The following is a 20,779-nucleotide window of genomic DNA, read 5'->3' as shown; positions in this document are numbered from 1 at the left end:
TTAAATAAAATCTTTTTTCCTCACATTTTCTAAACCATGATTTCAACACCAAGCCTCTTTTTTTATTGCAATACCATTCATTTACCATTGTGTGGTGCATGCAGCCATCGATTAATCGATGAATGACAGACCGAAGCAAAGGTTTAACAGCTGAAATTGTTCTTAAAGAGGAAAACTCATCATCTATTAATCTCCTATGTTGGGTTTTATTAATATCAGTATGATGAGAATAGCTGTAGGTGTTAGGCTGTAACCCAAGTCTATCAACACTTAGACTTAGGCTGTGGTCTAAGTGTTGATGGAAAGAAAACTGAAGATAGTTTCTTTCTGCAAAGCAGTTATCATAGAACAATTTAAATTCTTGTCTCAGAAGACTATAATTACTGCACAATATGCCTTGGAGTAGGTACAGTAACTTGAAAAACCAAGAATTTAGTCAGTCAAACCCAAGACAGTGGATGATTTTGTTGCCATAGCATTCCCAAGACCATAATAGAAAGAAAACACCCCAGGAAGTATAACATAATCGAGACAAACCAAAGGAAATGGGGATTGTGGATAATCAACAATTACAGTAAAGGCTGCAGCACTGTTTTCCACCAGGCAGCCGTTCTAATAATTACCCAACTGTCTCATATTCTCATTTTGTATGTTGTGCTTCATAAATTATACATCATTTCTCAGGCTGAAAATTATTAATCAGTGTGCCATGTTGGATTTTCATTCGCTGGAATATTATTAGCATCATCTCTGCTTCTCCGTCAGTAAAATTATACAGTGCCCTTTCTGCAAAAAGCAAAACAAAACACAGAAATTCATGTTGAGTAATGTGCAGCCCAGCACTGTCCTAGCGAGGTCCAGAACTACATCGCAATGCAAATCCGAAATGCAATGGCTCTGTGTCTAGAAAAAGTGTCTCTCCGGTGGGAGTCCTGAAGCTCTGTTTGTTTCTGATGTTGACTGACAGCTCTGGGCCTTGTGGTGCAATCAGACGATCTCCGTTTAGTCTCCCCTGACAACGTGTTCATTCTCCAGCATGCTCTCTCCGCCCCTTTTCGCCTCAATTATTGCTGCAATGGAGACAAATCTCCTTCGCTGCAGGGGGAAAAACAATGGACAGTTCATCAGCCATTCATTACTTTATGTGTAGCAGCTGTTTCTCTGTCATCAATTATAGTTTTCAATGAACAGATATCGCTGCTTTAACAACGGTATAGAGTGTAAGGATTCTGCATTGATTTAATAGCAGGGAAAACAGTCACAGTTTGGTAAGTTGTCTTTATTAGAAAAGATGTGATGTTGTGTGAATGCTAAATAGCAGGTGTAATGATTCGACAGGATGTGATACTACTCACAACAAAACAGTCTGGACAGAAACTCACAGGACACTTACACAATCATTATAGATTGTGCAAGGAAATATCAGGAATGTTGTTCATGCTGCAAGAAGAAGACACTTCAGGAGTGGTCTGGCATTTGTAAAACCTGAGCATTGAAAGTGCTACTTTGAAACATCTGCTGCAGTCCTTTAATCTGCAGGAAATGGGCGAGCCTTTATACAGACTCAGCGGGTAGCCTAGTAACAGACCGGAAATCAGCTCATTGGGACAGCTATCAATGAAAGCTTTTCAAAGCGTGCGGCGGAGCCTGCACCGTGTCCCATCCCAGTGGCCGGTTTCCATGACAACTCCTCCCTTCATCCACCTGCAGGCTCTGGCAGCCAAGTGAGAGAAGTCCCCGGAGCCTGAAATACCACTGACAAGGTCAACACCCTGCAGGTGGGAAACCACTAAAACATCATGTACGCTTTCAAAGGTGAGGAGCGAGAGAAGCTCAGTCTTTGCGCTGAAGGTGAAGCAAAATGACACAGGGGAGTCTATGGCTTCCTTTTTCTTTTGTTACACTCGAGGTGAACGATGTAAAACTCCAGCTGAAGTGAATGAATACTGTATGAGAACCACAATGTCAATGTGCAAATATTTGTGCAGGTTCTAATTCTGTTGGGGGCCATTGGATGATCTCTGTTTCTTTGCTTGAAGAGGTTCTGTCTAATTTATTTTCCATATTACGTCAAGTATCATAAATGGGTCTATCTTAAAGCAATGCACAGAAGTGAGCTTAGCTTTTGTTAGACATTTACAGACACTGTGATTTCACATTCAAGATGAGAAGAAACACCATTTTTGATGGCTACTAACCAATGTGTTTGGAAAATGTTGAACATATTTCACAGCATATACTAGCTGTGAGAAATGATGGCATTGGAGCTACATATACTTACAACTGAAGACATATTTTTTTTCTTATGTGAAATCTTATGCTAAATAGAAATCGCCACTCTACATGATTCCTGCTCACCTGGCAAATTAGATATGTTAGCATCATCCAGTAATGACCAAGTTTAACCCCAACGAAGGCCACTGTTGAAAGCAAAGTACTAGCATATATTGAGAGCCCTTAAGATAAGTGCAGTAAGGGTTCTCACAACCCAGGCTTCTCTCTGCCTGTATTTGAACGAAGTGATGAGCTCATAGGCATACATAACCAACATGGCTCCATCCTGGACATTTTCAGCGTTCTGGGGACATTTTGGGTGTGACTTCACACCTCCTCTGGAAAGTCAGTGGCTCTCCTGCAGAGACAGCACCTGTGAGGGTTTTTTACTGCTATCCCCAAACTCTCAGACATGAAATTTTCACTACCAGTAAAGTGCTCCTTACCTAGATTGCATATGGTGAACAATGCTATCCAGCTGATAGAATGAAGCTAAGCAAATTAACAAAAACACATCTTTTATCCCTTATTACGACAGAGCACTGGAGAGACGCTAATGGCAGCGAATTTAGGAGAGCTGAGGCAGGATTTGTAACAGTGGGGATGCAGACATTTAAAATGCGTGTAGCTTGATAGTTAAGCTGCGATTTCTCTCATATACTAGATGCTGATTACATACACCTTTTATCTCACATTCTGTATTGGGGCAACTTGGGGTTCGGTATATTGCCCAAGGATAATTTGAGACATGCACAGGAGAAGCTGGGGACTGATGGCCCACTCTACCACCTGAGCATTACCCTGAGAGTTTTTAATATTAAAATGAATGCACTAAACTACGGTAAAGACACACACAGAACCTTAAGATCTCAGAACCTTTATAGAAGCCTATGCCATGATAGAAAAAAAATCACACCTTACCCCTCGAGGATGACTGAACACAGCTAACTGCAATGGTTAAAAAATAGTTAATTTATCTTGTTTTCAATAATTGTTCTTTGAAATTAATCCACTGTGTGACAGTAAGGGATTTCTTGCCATGGACTTAATTAGTCATTCATTCCATCTGGATGTTTACTGTGTCATTCCTCCAGCCCTCCGCTCCCCCATTTTCCTCCTCCTGCACATAAACTGAAATCTGCTGATTGTAGCGCAAATACACAGGAAGAAAAAATCCTGTTTGATTGTTTTTTTCTTTCTTTCCACCTGCCATGAAGATAACAGAAGAACAGAAAAATGTAGTGTAGCAAATTACTTTGTAACACAACACACCGGTGAGCACTGTGGTTATGAACCCCTCACCGATATGAGAGTGTGTTATAAAGCCCTTTATGTTGAAGGGCTTTATAACACACTCCCAATTAAACCTTACAGGTTTTAGGGTGCTGGTTTAGCTCAGACGGATGCGCAGGTAACCATATGCCACATGGCCAGGGTTTGAGTCTAACCTGTGGCCCTTTGCCGCATGACTTTCCTGGCGATCTTTACTGTATCTATCCAATAAAGCCAGTTAAAAGGCCATAAAATATATTTGGCCTTTTAACTGGCTTTATAGACCACATCAGCTATTCTTTGTCCTTGTTTCTCTTGGTGCTAACATTAGCATGCTAACTGTATAGTGGTAAACATAGCTGATGAACTTCAGCATGTTCACAACGTCCTTGCAAATTCATAGCATACATGCTCAGTATTATAGTTTCATCACTGGTGCACACCATTAAATCAACATACTCTGAATTTCTATTTCTTTCTTCTACATTGAGTCACACAAAGCCTTTCCTTGTTAGGTAAACTCCAAAAAACATCCAGATCTATGTTTTCAATGCAGCTTCTATTAGTTTTTTCTATCAGAATGCAAATGGCCTCTTCCACGAATGGTCACCGAACAGCAGAAATGAAAAACTGAAATTATGGTAAACAAATGCGGTCTCTGAAGTATTGGGGCAATGAGGCAATGAGCTCCACCAGTGTCAACACAATATCAATTTGCTCGTTGAATAGTGGCGAGAACATCGCTTCGCAGTCCGTACACTGATGTCACCATGTGATGTTAAACAAACTGAAATTCATAATGCGGAATACAATCAACAAGAAAGAAAGTGATTTGCTTCACTTGTTCTTGTTGTGTACTTGTTGGACTCGACTGTGATGAGATTATTACTTCTGTACTGTCTGAATGATGGCACACAAAAACACAATAACAGCGTGGAACCATAATGTATTTCAGTAATGTTAATCATCTGTTAAATGCATAATGAATTGTTGGATGGATTGTTCTGCTGTTTTCTCTGAGGGCCCAATTAAAGAGCTACGCTTTTTGCCTGCAGCCTACTGTGAGCGTGAATGTGTGTTAAGTCTCGGGGCTCACACAGAGGATTCAAGCTCATTTCCATCTTCTTAGATGTAGCTCCTACTATTACAGTTGTGTCTTAATTCAAACAGGCTCGGCAATGAAAGTCAGCATCCATGTGAAAAATAGTCCAAAATAAGCAAATAACGAAAGCGGAGACAGATGAAACTTTGAGGGTCATGAAGGTGAAATAATGTGTATGTCATCAATCTACTGATTGCTTTGTTAAAACAATGCGAAATGTACTCATACTCATATTAACTGGTGTGTGGGAGTGGCCATTTTTATCTGTGTATTAAAGTTAAACTAAAACAAAAAGCAGTGGATTTCCACCTTGGTTTACATCTGACCTTACGCTGCTTCTGACTTTTCCTCCAGCACAACTCTGACATTAGAAAGCAGGTTGGAAAAGGTCAGCCATCTGTTGACTAACACAAACCCAAATGTGTCTCACCTTTATGAAGCTCCTCCTTTACTTCAAATCCTGAATCATAAAGGGTAGAGGAGGTGGGGGTTTGTTACTTTATCAGGGCGGCAGTTTCAAGTTCTCCTGTACAATGACTAAAGGTTTACTTTTTATTGATAGGCATTTCTGTGCAAAGATTTCTGAACACATTGGTCAGGCCTGATTATGTTGATGCTTACCTGACTAGTCCCTCAGGAATGAAAAGTGCGAAACAAACTCCAGTTCCTCTAGTGGCCATTTGAAGCTCATCCCAAAATGTTAAAATGCCCAATTTTGCAATAAAATTAGCAAATGTATCATCTGGTATCAAAAAAGAATTTAGTAATCTTTTTTGGTAACACTTTATAACACCACCTGCGAATAATGCCTCTTTTTTAAATAACTCATCATATGATCTGACACAGGCAGCTGTATCCTCTGTTACCTGTGCCACAGTTTTGGTGAGGGAAATTTAAGCTACTCGTCACTGATTAGCAGGGGTACCTGTGTTTGTGGGATAGTTTGCCAACAAAGCTGGCCAGTGTTAAAACTTCAATCCTTCATCCAAATATGGGCACGTTTGGATTTAAAAATATGGCAGCAGCCAAAAATGCTAAGCTAAGCTTGGTAAGAAAAAAGAAATAGATGGGCCGTCTTTGTTTATATTATAATCTGTGGAGCCATTAGCACTGGTGGTGCAGCAGGATTAACTTTACATATGAAGTAATCTAACAGCTTACTGTACTAAATTCAGTAATTACATGACACTGACAATTATATTGTTGCTTGCTTAAAAGCAGGGAGGCTTCAGTTATCTGCACCGTGAGCAGGTTAAAAGAGAAAAACTGAGCACAATGAACAGATTTCAGTTTGTGCGCAGGAGGTAAATAACAGAGTGGCCTACAGTGGCAATATGAGCATTACTTTTAACCAACAAGAGAAGGGGGGTGAGATCCAAACTGCATCCAGGACTGTAGCCTACGATTTATGTTGCTAACCAGAAATTATAGGACAGTTCAGTTCAACTCAATTTTACTTGCCATATAGTGCCAAATCACAATAACTGTCGCTTTTATATCCTGTTGTAGTGCATTTTGGATCATTTCAGTGAATAACGAAAAATTATTGTAACAATCAGTGTGATAAATGACTTTCTCAAGTAAGTGATTAAATAATGTACTGCTGTTATGAAAAAGATTAACCTTTTTTTTGAGCAATGGTGTTTAGCAGGTGAAAGTCTCTGACTATTATGACTATGTTAAAAATCTTTGTATAGTCACAGTTTCCAAGTGACACAGCATGATGACCTCATGATTCACTGATTTCTTATTTATTTATTTTCATTGTATATAAGAGGTTGGCAGCCATGGTTTTCACTAAAATTAAAATTAAGAACTTTCCTCCAGGTCGAGGATCAGTTGGAAATGCTCTCATACCAAAATGTTTATATAAACAGTAAACAATACACCTGGGAGGTATACAATGAAGCATGTTTGACATAGACAAGCTTAAAACTTGAGCTTTGGATTAACAGTTATCACGATGGTGTTTGCCAGCTTTCATTTCGGACACACGCTTTCTGCTCCAGGTTATGTACACTCTCACATAAAACGGGGCATTTGATGTGTCATTTGACAGTTCTACTGTACAAAATGGATTGATTGAGCACTGCTTACTCCAGTCAAAGACATTACCAGAGGAACAGCTGATAGAGATCTATAAAAAATCCAACCGTCAAATACAACACTATAAATAAAACAGGAGCGCAGACCTAATATTGCAGAAACTCAGCTTCATTGGCAATTTGGCCATCAAAAGTGTACACAGAGGTAAAATAAATATATCGATATCTTTATATTAGTGCTCACTGTGCTTTTAGTGCTGCTTTTTATTTCTAAGATGAAAGCTGCACATTAAAGCTGTGAAACTTTAAAAGGCATATACTTGAAAGGTAAAGGTTAGTCTGTGTGTTCAGCTCTGATACCGCCCCGTTGTCTCTAAAGGAGACACGGAAATCACTTTAGTCTGTCGCCAGCTCAAAGTTTAATGAATTTTATTGATTGAATAGGTATTCTTGGTGACAGCCTACAAATGTAATTGATCAGTTTAGTAATCTGGGTTCTAATAGCTGAAACAAGAAAAGTGTTGGCAGCAGATTTGAACCAAAAATTTAAAAAATAAAAAATGTAAATTTTTTATTAAACAAAAAAAAAACATTTTCTGCATCACAATCTGAATGTGAATAAATGCAAATTCCAGTGATAACGTGAAACACGGTTTATGCTGTGGTAGTTTTGCAGTAGTAGTTTTTAGTTTTGTAGTTTTTAACCTCAACAGGTTGCACCTATAATACATTTCTTCAACAGAGAATCTACATTGCTCTATATTAATAAACCTGTCACTTCCAGCTGATTTTAAACTCTGAGCATAGCCTGCTTAAGATCAGGTAATATCTGTAGTATGGGTTGCTTTGGTGCTGAACACATAAAAAGAGAGCTACCTTTTCGTAGTGGCCAACGCTCACAGTTAGCATTTAGCTTACATCATCATTCCACAGCTTTGCAGACATCGGCATGGCTCGAGAGAGGCGTGCAGTCATTCAGCACTTTAAGTTTTAACATCAAATTCAATTTTACCAGCAAATATTTGCAGAGAATCATATAACCTAGCTTCTTTTTTATTCAAGGAAACAAGGCTAGTTTGCAACTGTTTTTTTCACTTGCTGTGATAATGACACACCATTAAAAATATTCACTGCTTAGTATTGGATTCATTCTCTGCTTTGAGTGGTGCAAGCTGACATCTCACAGACAGCCCATTTCATGCCCGTGTGCATGCAAAGACAGCATGCATATGGCTTTGAGAAATATGGAGCCCGTTTGGCTGCATGATAGTTACTGATGAAGGACTGAACATCAGCAGTGAACAGTGAGCGCACCCACTGTTTTATACTCTGACAGTTACAATTTACAAGGCAGAAGCTGAAGAAACGCAACATGTGCATAGACACGAGCTAATGTGAAATCTGTGCCGTGGTATTGTTCTAATGATTTCTTTGAACTTAACACTGACATGTTCTAATTCCATTGACGTGAAGTGAATGGCTACATTTAAGGGAACATGCTTTTAGACCCTTAGTAATGTAGGTACCTACCTAAACTTTTGACCTGTCTGTCAAAGAAGGCTAAATGCAAACAAATCGTCTTCAGTGAGAAATTCTTTCTTTTCTCTTCAGAGTAGAAGACGTCCTGCTGAGAAAGTGTCCACTGGTTATTACACCCATTTAAAACACAGGGACTGACCCCGTAGCAGGCTAAGTGGAAATTGACAAAGGGTATCGATTTGATTTAGAAGAATGGAACCTCTTGAGAGATTCAACATCTTTACAGGGATCCTGCTTGGCTGACTTCATTTGTGAAAGCTGTGCATTGATTGCAGTGCTCTTATTCCCATTTTTACTCTGTAAAACACCGAAACACTTTTGTTACTGCGTGTTATTCTTGAGAGTGACAGGAATTTAATTATAGTAACTAAATGTGACTACAATACAGATCTGAGTTCATTATAATTATACATAAAAGTCAGATTTCACTCTTTTACCATCTTAGCAATGTATTATTTTTCCATTTCTTTTTCTGGTGTAATTATTGTTATTATTGCCTCCTGTTACCTTTGTAATCATATCTTACGTGATACTTTTGCTGGTCTGCTCAAACCAACATTGCACAGGATTAGAAAATGAAGAAGAATCATAAAGAAGTAAAATAAAAAAATCTTTATGTCAATATACTGATACAGACTGGTGCAAAAGTCTTGAGTCAACCCTCGTTTCTTTGTAGTTCCCTATCTGAAAGTCTTAAAGCTATTCTTTGGCTGCTTTTTCACTCATTTTCAGTCCAGTCTTTGTACCTGAGCCAAAGTCATCTAACACTGGCCTATCAATCATTCAATTATAAAAAAAGACACCTCACTCAAAATTATTCAAAAGTGTAGGATCATCTTGACATCTCAAATGCTCTTCATGAAACCCGGGAAACTATTCTTGAAGACTACCTATAGAAACGACAAGTCCAGGCTGTGATGATGAATAAAGGCGGTCATACCAAATATTCACTCTTAAGCTGTATATAAGTTATAATTCTAAAAACTCTGTTTTACCCTATATATTTTATTTCCACGTATGTTTGCACGTTTCAATAATTCAGGGCATCGGTTTCTAATCGTTCTAACAAAATATAAAGAAATGAGGGTTGGCATGAGATTTTAGGACAGTACTTTTTCATTTTTTCATTACTTTACTAGGCCGACACATCTGGGATCACTTTGACTTTTATGTGGCTTATGAACTAAAACGAGTTTGACACCACTGCCTCATTAACAGGTCCAGTATTCTGTAAACAGAGAAAGTATTCAGTATTTAATTTAGACCAAGATTTTCTCCTATTTAATGCTGACAGTATTGAGGGTTTTAGTAAAGGCCAATTTTATTTACTTATTAACTAGTTTTAATCATTTTGGCCTGTGTTAACCCCTCATTCTTAATATAGCAGGTCTTGACTGTAATTTAGGGTGACAGGAGCATCTTGTTTGTGCGTCTTTCAGGTGCCTGCAAAAACAAAAAAGTTTTAATCAAAATCTGGAGCTCTGTCTAACTTATTGTCTTCTTGTAAACTTCTCGCTAACTTTATTCATTCTTCAAACTCGGAGTGAAGAGCTAAATATGAAGCTTGCCTCAGGAGGCTGATGAACCCCTCTGACTCCTTGCTTAATTGGGTTTGCAAAATCTTGCCATTTGAGTGAAACACATTGTAACTGCTGTTGCCTGGCAGCAGAGGAAGGCACATCGAAGTCTCGTGGGATTACAGCTAAAAGGTGCGTGAATGCGACCCGAAGTTACCTGTTTTCAACCACCCAAATCCGAAAACACAAACATGACTCTCCCAACTGCGTCTGCGACTGATCCAAACACACCGCTTTCCCTGTTTGCTTCACTGCCTTTGATGGCCTCTGAGTAACTTGGAGGAGCAGTTGGAAGAAGCCCCTTTGAAACCTCTCGGGTCAGCTTGTCATAATCACGCCTACTCGCGCTGACACAGACAGATGAGGAAAACCTTTGAAAGTTTCTTTGTTCTCCACTGTCAGAGTCGACAACAGGGCATCCAGCAGGCCAGGCCACGGCACAGCTTTCCTCGCAATCTGGAAGAAGGATCGCGGCCAATTTGAGGCCAAGTCAATCAGCACAGTATCAGAGGGAGTGCCTCACCGTGGTTGATAATCTCCCCGGAGAACATGCTCTGTTCATGCCTTTGGTTCATTAACTCTCGAACCAGTTGCGGTCCAGCCTCGGCTCCTTTGTGTTGGGACGCGTGTGTGTTCTCATTAAAATCAAAGGATCCCGAACAATGGCGCCCACCACGGACCCCCATCAACCTGCCTCATCTGGAACAAGTGAAGCTGTTTCACTCCTTTATAAACCAGCACAAGTACAACCACAATGCCAAGTCATATTATGTCCTCCTCTGGATGTGAGAGAGAAGAAATACCACATTCATATTTAATTATTTAAAAGCAACATTTTTCAAATGTAAGCTTGGAGATATACAGCTTGTTGTTTAATTAGGGCATCAGACTATGCGCCCTATATACACTGCTCAAAAAAAAAATTAAAAGGGACATTTTGAGAACACAAGAAAAAAAAATCATGCTGGATATCTGTACTGGTTGGGACTGGGTAGTGCGTTAGGAATGAATGGATGCCACAGTGTGTAAGCAGAGTTGAAAACTATCAGCCTACAAAGTGAAAAAAACAAAACAAAAGTGATCACATAATCCGACCATCATTGATGCTGACAGCAGCCAATGAAAAACTGGTGGAATACAGTCAAAAAGTTCCTCAGAGGACGAATTATGACTTTGTAATTCCCTGACTTTCACCATTTAGTCAAACGTTTTTTCTTGGCATTTGCATTATTTAAACAGCAACAAGCTAACAGTTGTGCCACTTAAAATTAATTATAAGAGGGTTTTCATCACAACCTTGAGCTTTTATTTAGAACATTAGATTAATACTGTCTGACTTTTATTGTAAATCTTACTGTTGTGATTATTTTATTTTATTTTATTTTATTTTATTTTATTTTATTTTATTTAGTCTGAGTGAACCGTACAAGAATTCCAATATATGACTGTTCCTGTGCAAATGGTACCTAAGTCTCCTCAATCCCTAAATCAAAGTACCTGTAAAACTTTAACCCACCTTATACTGGCCACATCCCCTCTAACCTCCTAGCACTGCTCTGATCCACTGCACTGTGGCCTGTTCAGCATCTCTTTTAGTGTCAAACACAAAGGTGTTTGTAGCAAATCCTATAAGTCCTGTAAGTTGCGAAGTGGGGTCTTTGTGGATCAAACTTGCTTTTCTAGCATATCCAAGCAGTGGGGAATATGGAGGATAATAAACACTCTTAGAGCTCTTAGTCATGTTCTTCAGACTATCCCAGAACAGCATCTGCAGTGCAGCCTAGCAGATTATCCTGCAGCAAGACACCCCTTCCATAAGACAGTAGCACTGACATGAGAGGCATTCATGGTCTGTAAAAATGTTTATGCAGACAGTAGGTATTAAGGTAATATACAAAAATCTCCCAGCACAATATTCGACTGAGCCTTATTCTTGAAATACACCCTGTTGTCACTGCTTTCATGTACTCCTGTTCTGTAGGCCTTTAACAATGGAAAGCGGTCAGTGTGGACACTTGACTAGTATTTGTCTGCAGTCCCAAATGCTTCAAGCTGCTCTGTTTTTACAACTTTTCCACAGTCTTGGCTTTCCTTGGACCACATTTGGTACATCATACCAAAATAAGTGTTATATTACAGCATCTATCAGTGAGGGTTTTTTTTAAAACCACAACCATTCATTTATACTCCACAATGTATGCTTGCCCACCACTGAAAATGCAAAAGGGCCTCTTCGGTTTGGTTTGTCTGTTCTTGGTACTTGAGAAACACGGCAGTGCAACACAGTCGACTAAAAGAAGAGAACCTGTTCCCTCCTTAGAAAGAAAGGACTCGTTCTGAGGTAAGAGTAACACAGTGATTCTCATTCTCAGGTGATTACAAACTAATAAAAATTTAACTGAATATTAAATAAATTTTCTGCCAATATATTCTTCTAAATTCTGCACACTGGACCAAAATAGCACTTGCCATTGCATGACCTCATAGAGAGCAAATGGATGAAAACTCATATATTTTGGATAATTAAGGGGAATTCTAAATCTGTTCAATAGAACTGATCAAATTGACAGATTTTACAATTTGCACAAATAAACAGATAAAGGAGATCTCATGGTACTGTATTCGTAGAGTAATCTTGAATTTCAAAAGCTTGTCCCTCATGTTGTCCACTTAGTCACTTTGTCAATTAGTTTATTGTCAAAAGCTTGCATTTCACTTCAGTTGATTGAATATGCAGTCCCAACTCTTGATGCAGGCTTACTGACAGCACTAATTTCGCCCAAGGACAAAGATGAAGGCCGGGTCTCAAAGGAAAATCCTCGGTCACTTGTGTGCACCATGGAAATGCCAGCTGACAATGTGACCTCCCTCCATCTGCTTCTGATAACCACCACAGAATAAAGCACTGCATATCAATTGCACATGCCAGTGTAACACCACAGAAAGGTTAAACATGGAATCTCTGCATGGTTGAAGAGATGGAAGATGAGGATGCAGATGAAAAGTCCCATCGCAGAAAACAGAAGGTATAGCACATTAAGCAAATAAAGTTGTTCACCACTTTAAATGCACTTTAAAATGTTTGGCTTCTGATAAAACAAGTGCTTTCCTCTCTTGCTAATGTGCTGGAGATGAGGACTCAAAAGAGTCATACTAGTGCTTTCCTGATGAAATACTGCCATCTGCAGGCAATACTGGAAGCAACTGTAGGATGAAGGATGCAAGAACAACTGAAGACCAAAGACGGAAAGAAGTTTTTTTTTCTTCTCAGTAATAAGATTTAAAAAAAAAATAATGTCATAAAACTGATTGATTTTGTGTTTGAACTCTTCATTTTCACGTGGAAAAATAAGTGTCCTTGTCCAGCTGGTCAATAATGGCCATCAGGCTTTAATTGCTGTGGTGTAATGCCACCACTAGAGGGCGAAGGTTGCTAATGAAGCCACCGGAAGTTGGTTTGTTGACATCTGAAGCAGATTCGCTGTTTCAGGCAGCTACAGGAATGAATGTGACTGACGCGCACGGCGGTGATCTGAGTCGAGGTCTGGAGGATGTTCCCGTTTTATTTGAAGGACTGGCATTTCATACTTTTCAGGTAACGATACTTTAACTCGCTTTTCTCTCTATTTGAACACGTTTGAGCATTTCAAAACACTGCACCGATATTTTAGCCGCTTTGTTTAGCTAGCTTAGTGTAAGGGTGGTTAAAATAGAATTAGGTGTTGCCTTTTTATTAATGTGGTGGCACTAAAACTTTAATTAAACGTGTTGTAAGTTAAGACTTACAAACAGCAACGATACAGGCCAATTACTATTTTTCCTAGTGGTGTTTAGATTAATCATGGGACATCGGAATTTTTAATTAAACTTGGTGGGAACACAAAAAACATAACATAAAAAGCTTTTTAAAACACCTCAGATTAACTGTCCTGTGGATATGTAACTATAAATAAGTAGTACGTAGCTGTACAATATATGGCCAAAACCACCTGGGCAACTTTTATACACCATGTGCCTCAGCACTTAGTGACGTAGGCTGTCACTTAATGGCTGAGTTAGTAAGTTCCTAAACACTTGCACTTTGCAGCAGCAACACCACTTACAGTTGGTCATGGAATATCTTTAAAAGAAGAAATTTCAAGAACTGACGTGTTGCAACGATGGTATCCTGTTGCAATACCACACTGGAATTTATTGAGGTCTTTACAAAGACCCATTCATTCACAAATGTTTTTATCTGTAGACAGCATGGCTAGAAGCATGATTTTTATACACCTGTGGTCATGAGATTCAGATATTAAGAGGTATTGTCCAATACTTTGGTCCGTATAATGTATTTTGGATGAGACACACACAAAAATATGCAAATATAATCAAAATGTGAGCACTAATATTCCCTCCATCCCTCCATTTCTCAGAAACTCGTCCTTTTAATTTTACGTCAATGCTCGAGCCTGTGCCAGCTGTCATAAAGGCACAGGTACAACATGAACGCCACACACCATTATCCAAAAGTAGTCATTAGCAATTTTAATCGCTAATGCTGCCATCAGCTGTTTACTGGGTGGTTAATATTTTAACACCTTGCAATTATAACACTTCATTTCAGTCTTGACACAAATGAAAAACTAATGTTACTGTCAGTGTGCCTTGTTTAAACCGAAACTGCTGGAACTACATATTTTTTAATAATAAATAAAGGGCCAGTAATTACCAGGAGTGGAAAGAAAGTGTTTTGGTCAAAATGTAATGATTAAGCCATCATTAACATTAGCTTTCAAAGTTGAGTTGCCTTCAAGCTTCATATTCACCACGCATCATACGAACAATTGTATTCAGCCAACATGAGTGTTTTTATTATGTTCTAATCATCAGAAAGCTCACAAGATGCCCGAGTGAAGTGCCAATCACCGTATGTGTAGGTTGTTACATTACATATTTATATAGTGTACATGCTTATTAGATGGAATTTGGATACATTTGTATTACACTGGAATTACTTATACAATTCCCCTCCCCTAATATTGACTTTGTGGCCGTGGCCTTGATGACAGCTCAAACTGAGATCACAAATTAAAACTGACGTGCAGAGAGAGTGGACTTTGAATCACAGCTCCTCTCTCTACCTTCTGTTCATGCCCTGTGCAAACATGGACATAAAGTAGATGCATGCCAAAGAGGTGTATGGTGGTGTTGCTGCAGGTCACCAGTGTAACTCTCATTTATATTATTTTGAGCGTTGATACCAATGTTATGTTATTTTAGAGTTTCAAAAAAAGACTAATGCTGTGTAAACGGATCAATCAAACAAACAGAAACAATGCTGTAATTCATTTATGCCATTTAAAAGATGAGTATAAAAGTAACCGAGTGATCTAGAAAACCGTGTCAAAAACCTCCTAAAATCCTGGTGTTTTTTTAACACTTTTAAATGCAACACATTGTTTTACCAACAGATGGCAGCAAATCATCACAGCCACATTACCAACACGCAGTACAAGAAATAACTGCCTCCTAAACTTCAACTCCTTACTCATGATGCTCCAGAGGACATATTATGATTGTATGTGTGGATGTGGTTGTTAATGGAGGTTGACAGTTTTCAAATACTTAAAAGTCTTGTATGCTTTAACAAACTGTCCAAAAAACAAAATAATTTGATTACTATCTGTGGATTGTCTTCTTGATCTGTATTGTTTTACACAATTTCCACAAGTTGTTGGTTTTTTGTTTTGTTTTTTTTAAATTGCAACGCTCATTGTATCTTTATGTTGTCTCTCAGTACTCTCCAGATAACGTTCAGGGGCCAGGATCCACTGTAGACCCCAGTGAAGTTACCCTTCCTGGATGCTCCTGCCTTTCCCACTCGTGCTGCATTGACAGCTGTTCCTGCCTGCAGACCCATGGCCAGACGTATGACAGCACAGGCACGTTGCTCAACCTCAACAGAACAGACTCTGGTTTCTGCTCACCTGTATTTGAGTGTAATGCCCTTTGCACCTGCAGTGACGATTGCTCTAACCGGGTGGTGCAGAGAGGGCTGCGGTTTAGGTTGCAAGTGTACAAAACCCAGGACAGGGGCTGGGGAGTCCGGACACTAGAGAAAATCTCACACGGGGCATTTGTATGTGAGTATGCAGGGGAGGTGATCAGTTTTGAGGAGGCCAGGCGTCGACAGCTTGCCCAGAGGTCTGAAGAAAATAATTACATTATCGCTGTAAGGGAGCACGCGGGCACGGGCTCCGTCACTGAGACGTTTGTGGACCCAGCCCAGGTGGGAAACGTGGGTCGCTTTCTCAACCACTCCTGCATGCCTAATCTGGTCATGGTGCCAGTGCGTGTGCACTCTGTAATTCCCAGATTGGCGCTGTTTGCTGGACGGGACATTGAAGCTCAGGAGGAGCTGACATTCGACTACTCAGGAGGATACAGTAACCAGCGTCCTGCAGAGCTGCTGCCCATGCAAAGCGATGGCGCCGCACAGGCCAGGTGGACAGATGGACTCCAGAAGAAAGTGTGTCGCTGTGGTTCCAACAACTGCACACAATTCCTTCCTCTGGATTTATCCATTCTCAGCTGAAATTATCATGAACATTGGGGAAAGATTACTGTAAAACAAGAGACCTTCAGCTTATTTATTCATGTCTTTGTTTTCTTAAAATCTTCATTAATTCAGCTGCTTGTTAGCACAAGACAATGCAGCATGTTGATGGCTCCATGAACACAATGAGCTGCATGAGTCATGTCTGTGCCCATCTCTGCTTCCTTCCTGTTTGGTCCCCTGAGTGTCTGCTGACCTGCCACTGTCTTAATGCCGTCTCCCACTAACTGCGAGATGATGCAATGAAAACAAGAACAATTAGATTCTTGCTGACATTCTTATCTGTTCTTTCACTTGTATAATCTATTTCATGTATTAGGACAGGCTTGTTCCCACGTGATTTACAGTCTTATAGTTATTGTCCTGTCCTGGCCCATTTCTCACACCATACATGATTCTGGAAGAAGTAGTGAAGTCATTTGCACTGGCAGGTGTGAAAGAATGATGTTTAATAGGTTTCCTTTTATAGTCACGTAGGATCAAGATTGGAACCTCTGGTAGAGCTCAGTGCAAGTAAAGACGTGAGATGTTTTATTCCAAAAAGAAAAACTCACATAAAAGGTGATAATTGTCATATGTCTCCATCTGCTTGACATGTCTCTGTTGTCGTTGTGCTACACAGCCACCTCTCATAGATATCCTCAGCTTCTCATCGCACTCAAACCTCAAGAGAAGTGGGACCAATTAAAAAGAGCCACGGGGTATAGTTTATATAGAAACAGACCTTATTCCCCTGTCGGAGGGGGGGCAAGGTGTCCCACTTAAGCGTGACCATTCTGAAATCAGAACCTTCTCTCAATCTGCCCCATTTCTAGTCTAGACCTGCTTTCATCTTATTAATATCCACATCTGGGTTAATTAGGATGGAGACCATGTTTCATCCAGAAATGGGACCCAGTACTCCAGCCACAGTGGGGCTGAGAAAGACTAGCGGCAGTGGTGGTGGTGGAGGGAGTGGCAGCCTTCTGTTAATTGGAGACCACTGTCAAGTTGATTGGTTTTCGTGTCACCCAGTGGAGAAGCAAAGTGTCGTATCAACCTATATTCCTTCCTCTCTTAGGGTTACCTGGAATTCTTTCTGTTCATTGAGCCTAATCTGATCCACATTCAAACTTAAAGGAGTCATTTGGAATTCTAATATTTTTCTTCCAAAGAGTCGGATGAGAAGATGCCTTGCATCGGTCTGGACATTTAAAAAAAACACCCCAGCTTTAAAGCATTTTTAAAATGTGCTAAATTAAACTTTGGGTATTATAAAAAAAATACACAACATGTCTGATACCTCCCCTGTCTGACTCCAGTAACACAGTACAAATGTGCAGTGTTATACAGCAGATGCTAACATGTAGCATGTAGTCAGAAATAGTCAGGCAAAGTGTCTGGATGCTGCTGAGCCTGTGGCCTTGGACTCAACACTAACAGAGAAATGCAGAAAAGGAGTAATTGTGCATATGTAACATAAAAGAGAAGAGTGTACAAAGTTATACATCCTATTATATATCATTTGTATAACTCGTGTGTGCAGCATCTGCTATGTCTTTAGTTTAAGGTCAAGTCCTTAGAATTCTTCTGGTCTTTTCTTTGTTTTGCCTTTGTGAAAAATTAGATTCCACTGTCAGTGCAAAAAAAAAAAACCCAACAAAAAAGAACCGAGTGTAAGAAGAAAAACAGTCGGTCTTCAAAATCATGACTCATGTCATTTTTTTTGAGTCAGATGTCCCTGGAATCCCCATGGCAACCGGCTGTGTGTACAGGCAGTGGTTTGGACAGCAGCGGTTGGTTGGGAGGTGCACGATGGATGAGCTCAAATCCTGGCTGCTACATGTATGGCTCCTTTCCAGGGTTGTCACCTAGCAACCAGCAGTTAATCACATGAGGTGAACTTCCCTACCAGACACCCTCCCAGCTCCCTCCACCAGTCGGGGGGGAAAAAAAAGCCAAACATGCCAAAGATGCTTTACAATGCCATGTCACTGTGGGACTGGATTTTGACCGTAGACTGCGGTCATTGTTTCTGCATGTGTGTGGTAGCGGCTTGAATCAGTGTTCAGGGCAAAACAAGAAACTGGAATGTCCAAAAAATTCCACAATAGGATGATGTGCTGTTTCATACCGGTGTGACTAAAATGTACTCTTTTGGATCTTTTCGAGAATTTTTGGTATTTATTTTATGAAATGTTACTTGGATATCTGCATAAAGAACTTCTGCTAACATAACTTCAAAGTGAGACTGTGCAACCTTTGACAGTACACAGTTTTTGTAGGGGGTCATTCATAAATTCAATAGCTCTGAATACTAAAAACATGCATATATTAACCCTCTATATTGGGTTTCTATGTGGTGTCAGAATCCTAAATTGGAAAATTTAAGAACATGTCAAAATACAGCATTCAAGTTATTGCTGTGTAACTGAAATTAGTTAACCGACTCCAAGAATTTATTGCTGCGTTAGCATGGTGCAGATAAACATGTCATGGGTTATCGCTGAAGTAAATCAAAAAGCACTGTAGCTGGGTAGATGGCATGTTTGTGCCTTCCTGTTTATGATCTTTGTTATCTCAGATTTAGTAACGGTTAATTCATTATAGAAATAAGTTTCATGTCTTTTCTGTAGAAAGTTCAGTGACAATTTTAACACTGTTTCTTTTGCAAAGGGTGAACAAGCAGTTAGTCACCATACTTAGCATTAGGACAGAAAATGGCTTCCCGTAATGCACTATTTCTTCTTTACTCATCTCTTTGTCACTCTGTGTTTATATACAACTCTGCACTTAATCAATAGTTATGTTTAATCCTTCGCTCCCTTCTTCCACGAGTCTTTTGTGCTGTCTCTCTCCCCTCACCCCCAACCATTCCCAGCAGATGCCCCTCCCTGAGCCTGGTTCTGCTGGAGGTTTCTTCCTGTTAAAAGTGAGTTTTTCCTTCCCACTGCTGCCAAGTGCTTGCCCATATGTTGGGGTTTTCTCTCTGTTATTGTAGGGTCTCTACCTTACAGTATAAAGCAGCTTGAGGTGACTCATGTTGCGATTTGGCGCTATGTAAATAGACTAGAATTGAACTCAGAGATGAATAGAAGAGTACAGTCCTGTCAGAGCACTCAGTCTTCCTTTAAGAACAATTCTTCATTCTTCTATATAATATGTTTGTTTTCATCATGACACCTCTGCTTCACTGCCCCCACTTTGATTTGGCCTGATAGGCTTTACCTAAATGTCTTGCCTGGTGTAGCTCGAAAGGACAAAAGATAAGGTACACCTTGATCCTTATGTGAGCAATGCATCACATTGATAAAGGAGCGAGACACTATTTAAGGGTGAATGACCAGTGGAGAAATTACAACTGGCAGACCATTTGTTCAGAAGTGGGGCACCTCTCTGATGAGGGAGCAGATGTCCTTGTCTTGAATCCCGCAGCCAAATCAAGGGGAAAAGAAAAAACGACAGATATCTGCGGGGCCTCATATGGCAAAGGCATTTCAAATTCCAGTTTGGGACACATTTTAAAACTCTTGACTTTGTTGTTTCAGTGTTAAGAGAAGAAATATTTTAATCTTTCAACAACACGTCATTAATTCTAATGTGTTTTAAAGAACTTGACAACACCTGAGAGCTGTGCTCTCTCAGGTTGTAGCAGAACACATAAAACATTGGCCTTTGTGCTGACATAATTGTCGAATGTGTGAAATAAGTTGTTTTTTGTTCTCATTGTAGCCATCAGAGCAAAGTATCTCAATGTTCAATAGAACTGCTGGCTGCTCTTCTAAGGAGTCACAGTAGTTTTTTTCCTTTCCTCCCCCTGTCGTGCTCTGATCTAGCGGAGTAAATTGCAATTTGCAGTTTCACTTCAGTGTTAAAGGAAGGTAGCGTTAAAGAGGGTTTTCAACGTGGCTCCTCCCTTCACAGATGTGAAGTTAAATTTGGCCCAGGGCACCTGCAGCAAGCTCAGCAGGAAGTTCTGGAGCCCAAGAAGCACCCGCCTCCACAGCTGCACTCAGTACTGATCAGAACAGCACATATATACATTTTTTCTACTCTTACATACAACAAATTGTTAACCAGACCTGTCCTTTGGAGTGTATTATTACTTTAGGAAATGCTTCAGTGAAACGTCACACCATTATTAGTGTGACTTAAATTGAAGGGAGACTCTTGAAAGGATGGATATCAGTTTTAGAGAACCTGAAAATAACCGGTTTAATCACAACCTCACTTATGCCAAGGATTTCCACTGATATAATCACTGTCATTATTTCCCACTGCAATCACAAGCTTTGCTTAATGACCCGCTGTTTCACAGGTTTAAACGCTTGGTTGAGCAAGAGTGCATGTCGGCATAAGACGACTCATGTGCAGGCTATTACACTTAAGG

The 20,779-nt window shown here is 39.8% G+C and overlaps 1 protein-coding gene across 1 annotated transcript; it reads left to right on the top strand.

Moving 5' to 3' along the window:
- The first annotated feature begins 13,298 nt into the window (after nt 1-13,298).
- Nucleotides 13,299-19,973, top strand: setmar (SET domain and mariner transposase fusion gene). The gene is made up of 2 exons (XM_063474748.1): nt 13,299-13,404; nt 15,592-19,973. The coding sequence occupies exons 1-2, from the start codon at nt 13,312-13,314 to the stop codon at nt 16,387-16,389; spliced, it is 891 nt and encodes a 296-aa protein (XP_063330818.1). The 5' UTR covers nt 13,299-13,311; the 3' UTR covers nt 16,390-19,973.
- The last annotated feature ends 806 nt before the right edge of the window (nt 19,974-20,779 follow it).

This window comes from Pelmatolapia mariae, linkage group LG5, assembly GCF_036321145.2.
Source record: "Pelmatolapia mariae isolate MD_Pm_ZW linkage group LG5, Pm_UMD_F_2, whole genome shotgun sequence".
NCBI classification, from domain to species: Eukaryota; Metazoa; Chordata; class Actinopteri; order Cichliformes; family Cichlidae; genus Pelmatolapia; species Pelmatolapia mariae.
Note: the sequence above shows the minus strand (reverse complement) of the source record. Positions and strands in the feature narration are given on the sequence as shown.

What these genes read in the sequence shown, in the direction of transcription:
- setmar (XM_063474748.1), top strand. Translation starts at nt 13,312, where the DNA reads ATGAATGTGACTGACGCGCACGGCGGTGATCTGAGTCGAGGTCTGGAG. An exon ending in TGGCATTTCATACTTTTCAG is followed by an intron (nt 13,405 to 15,591) that starts GTAACGATACTT and finishes GTTGTCTCTCAG; the next exon opens with TACTCTCCAGATAACGTTCA.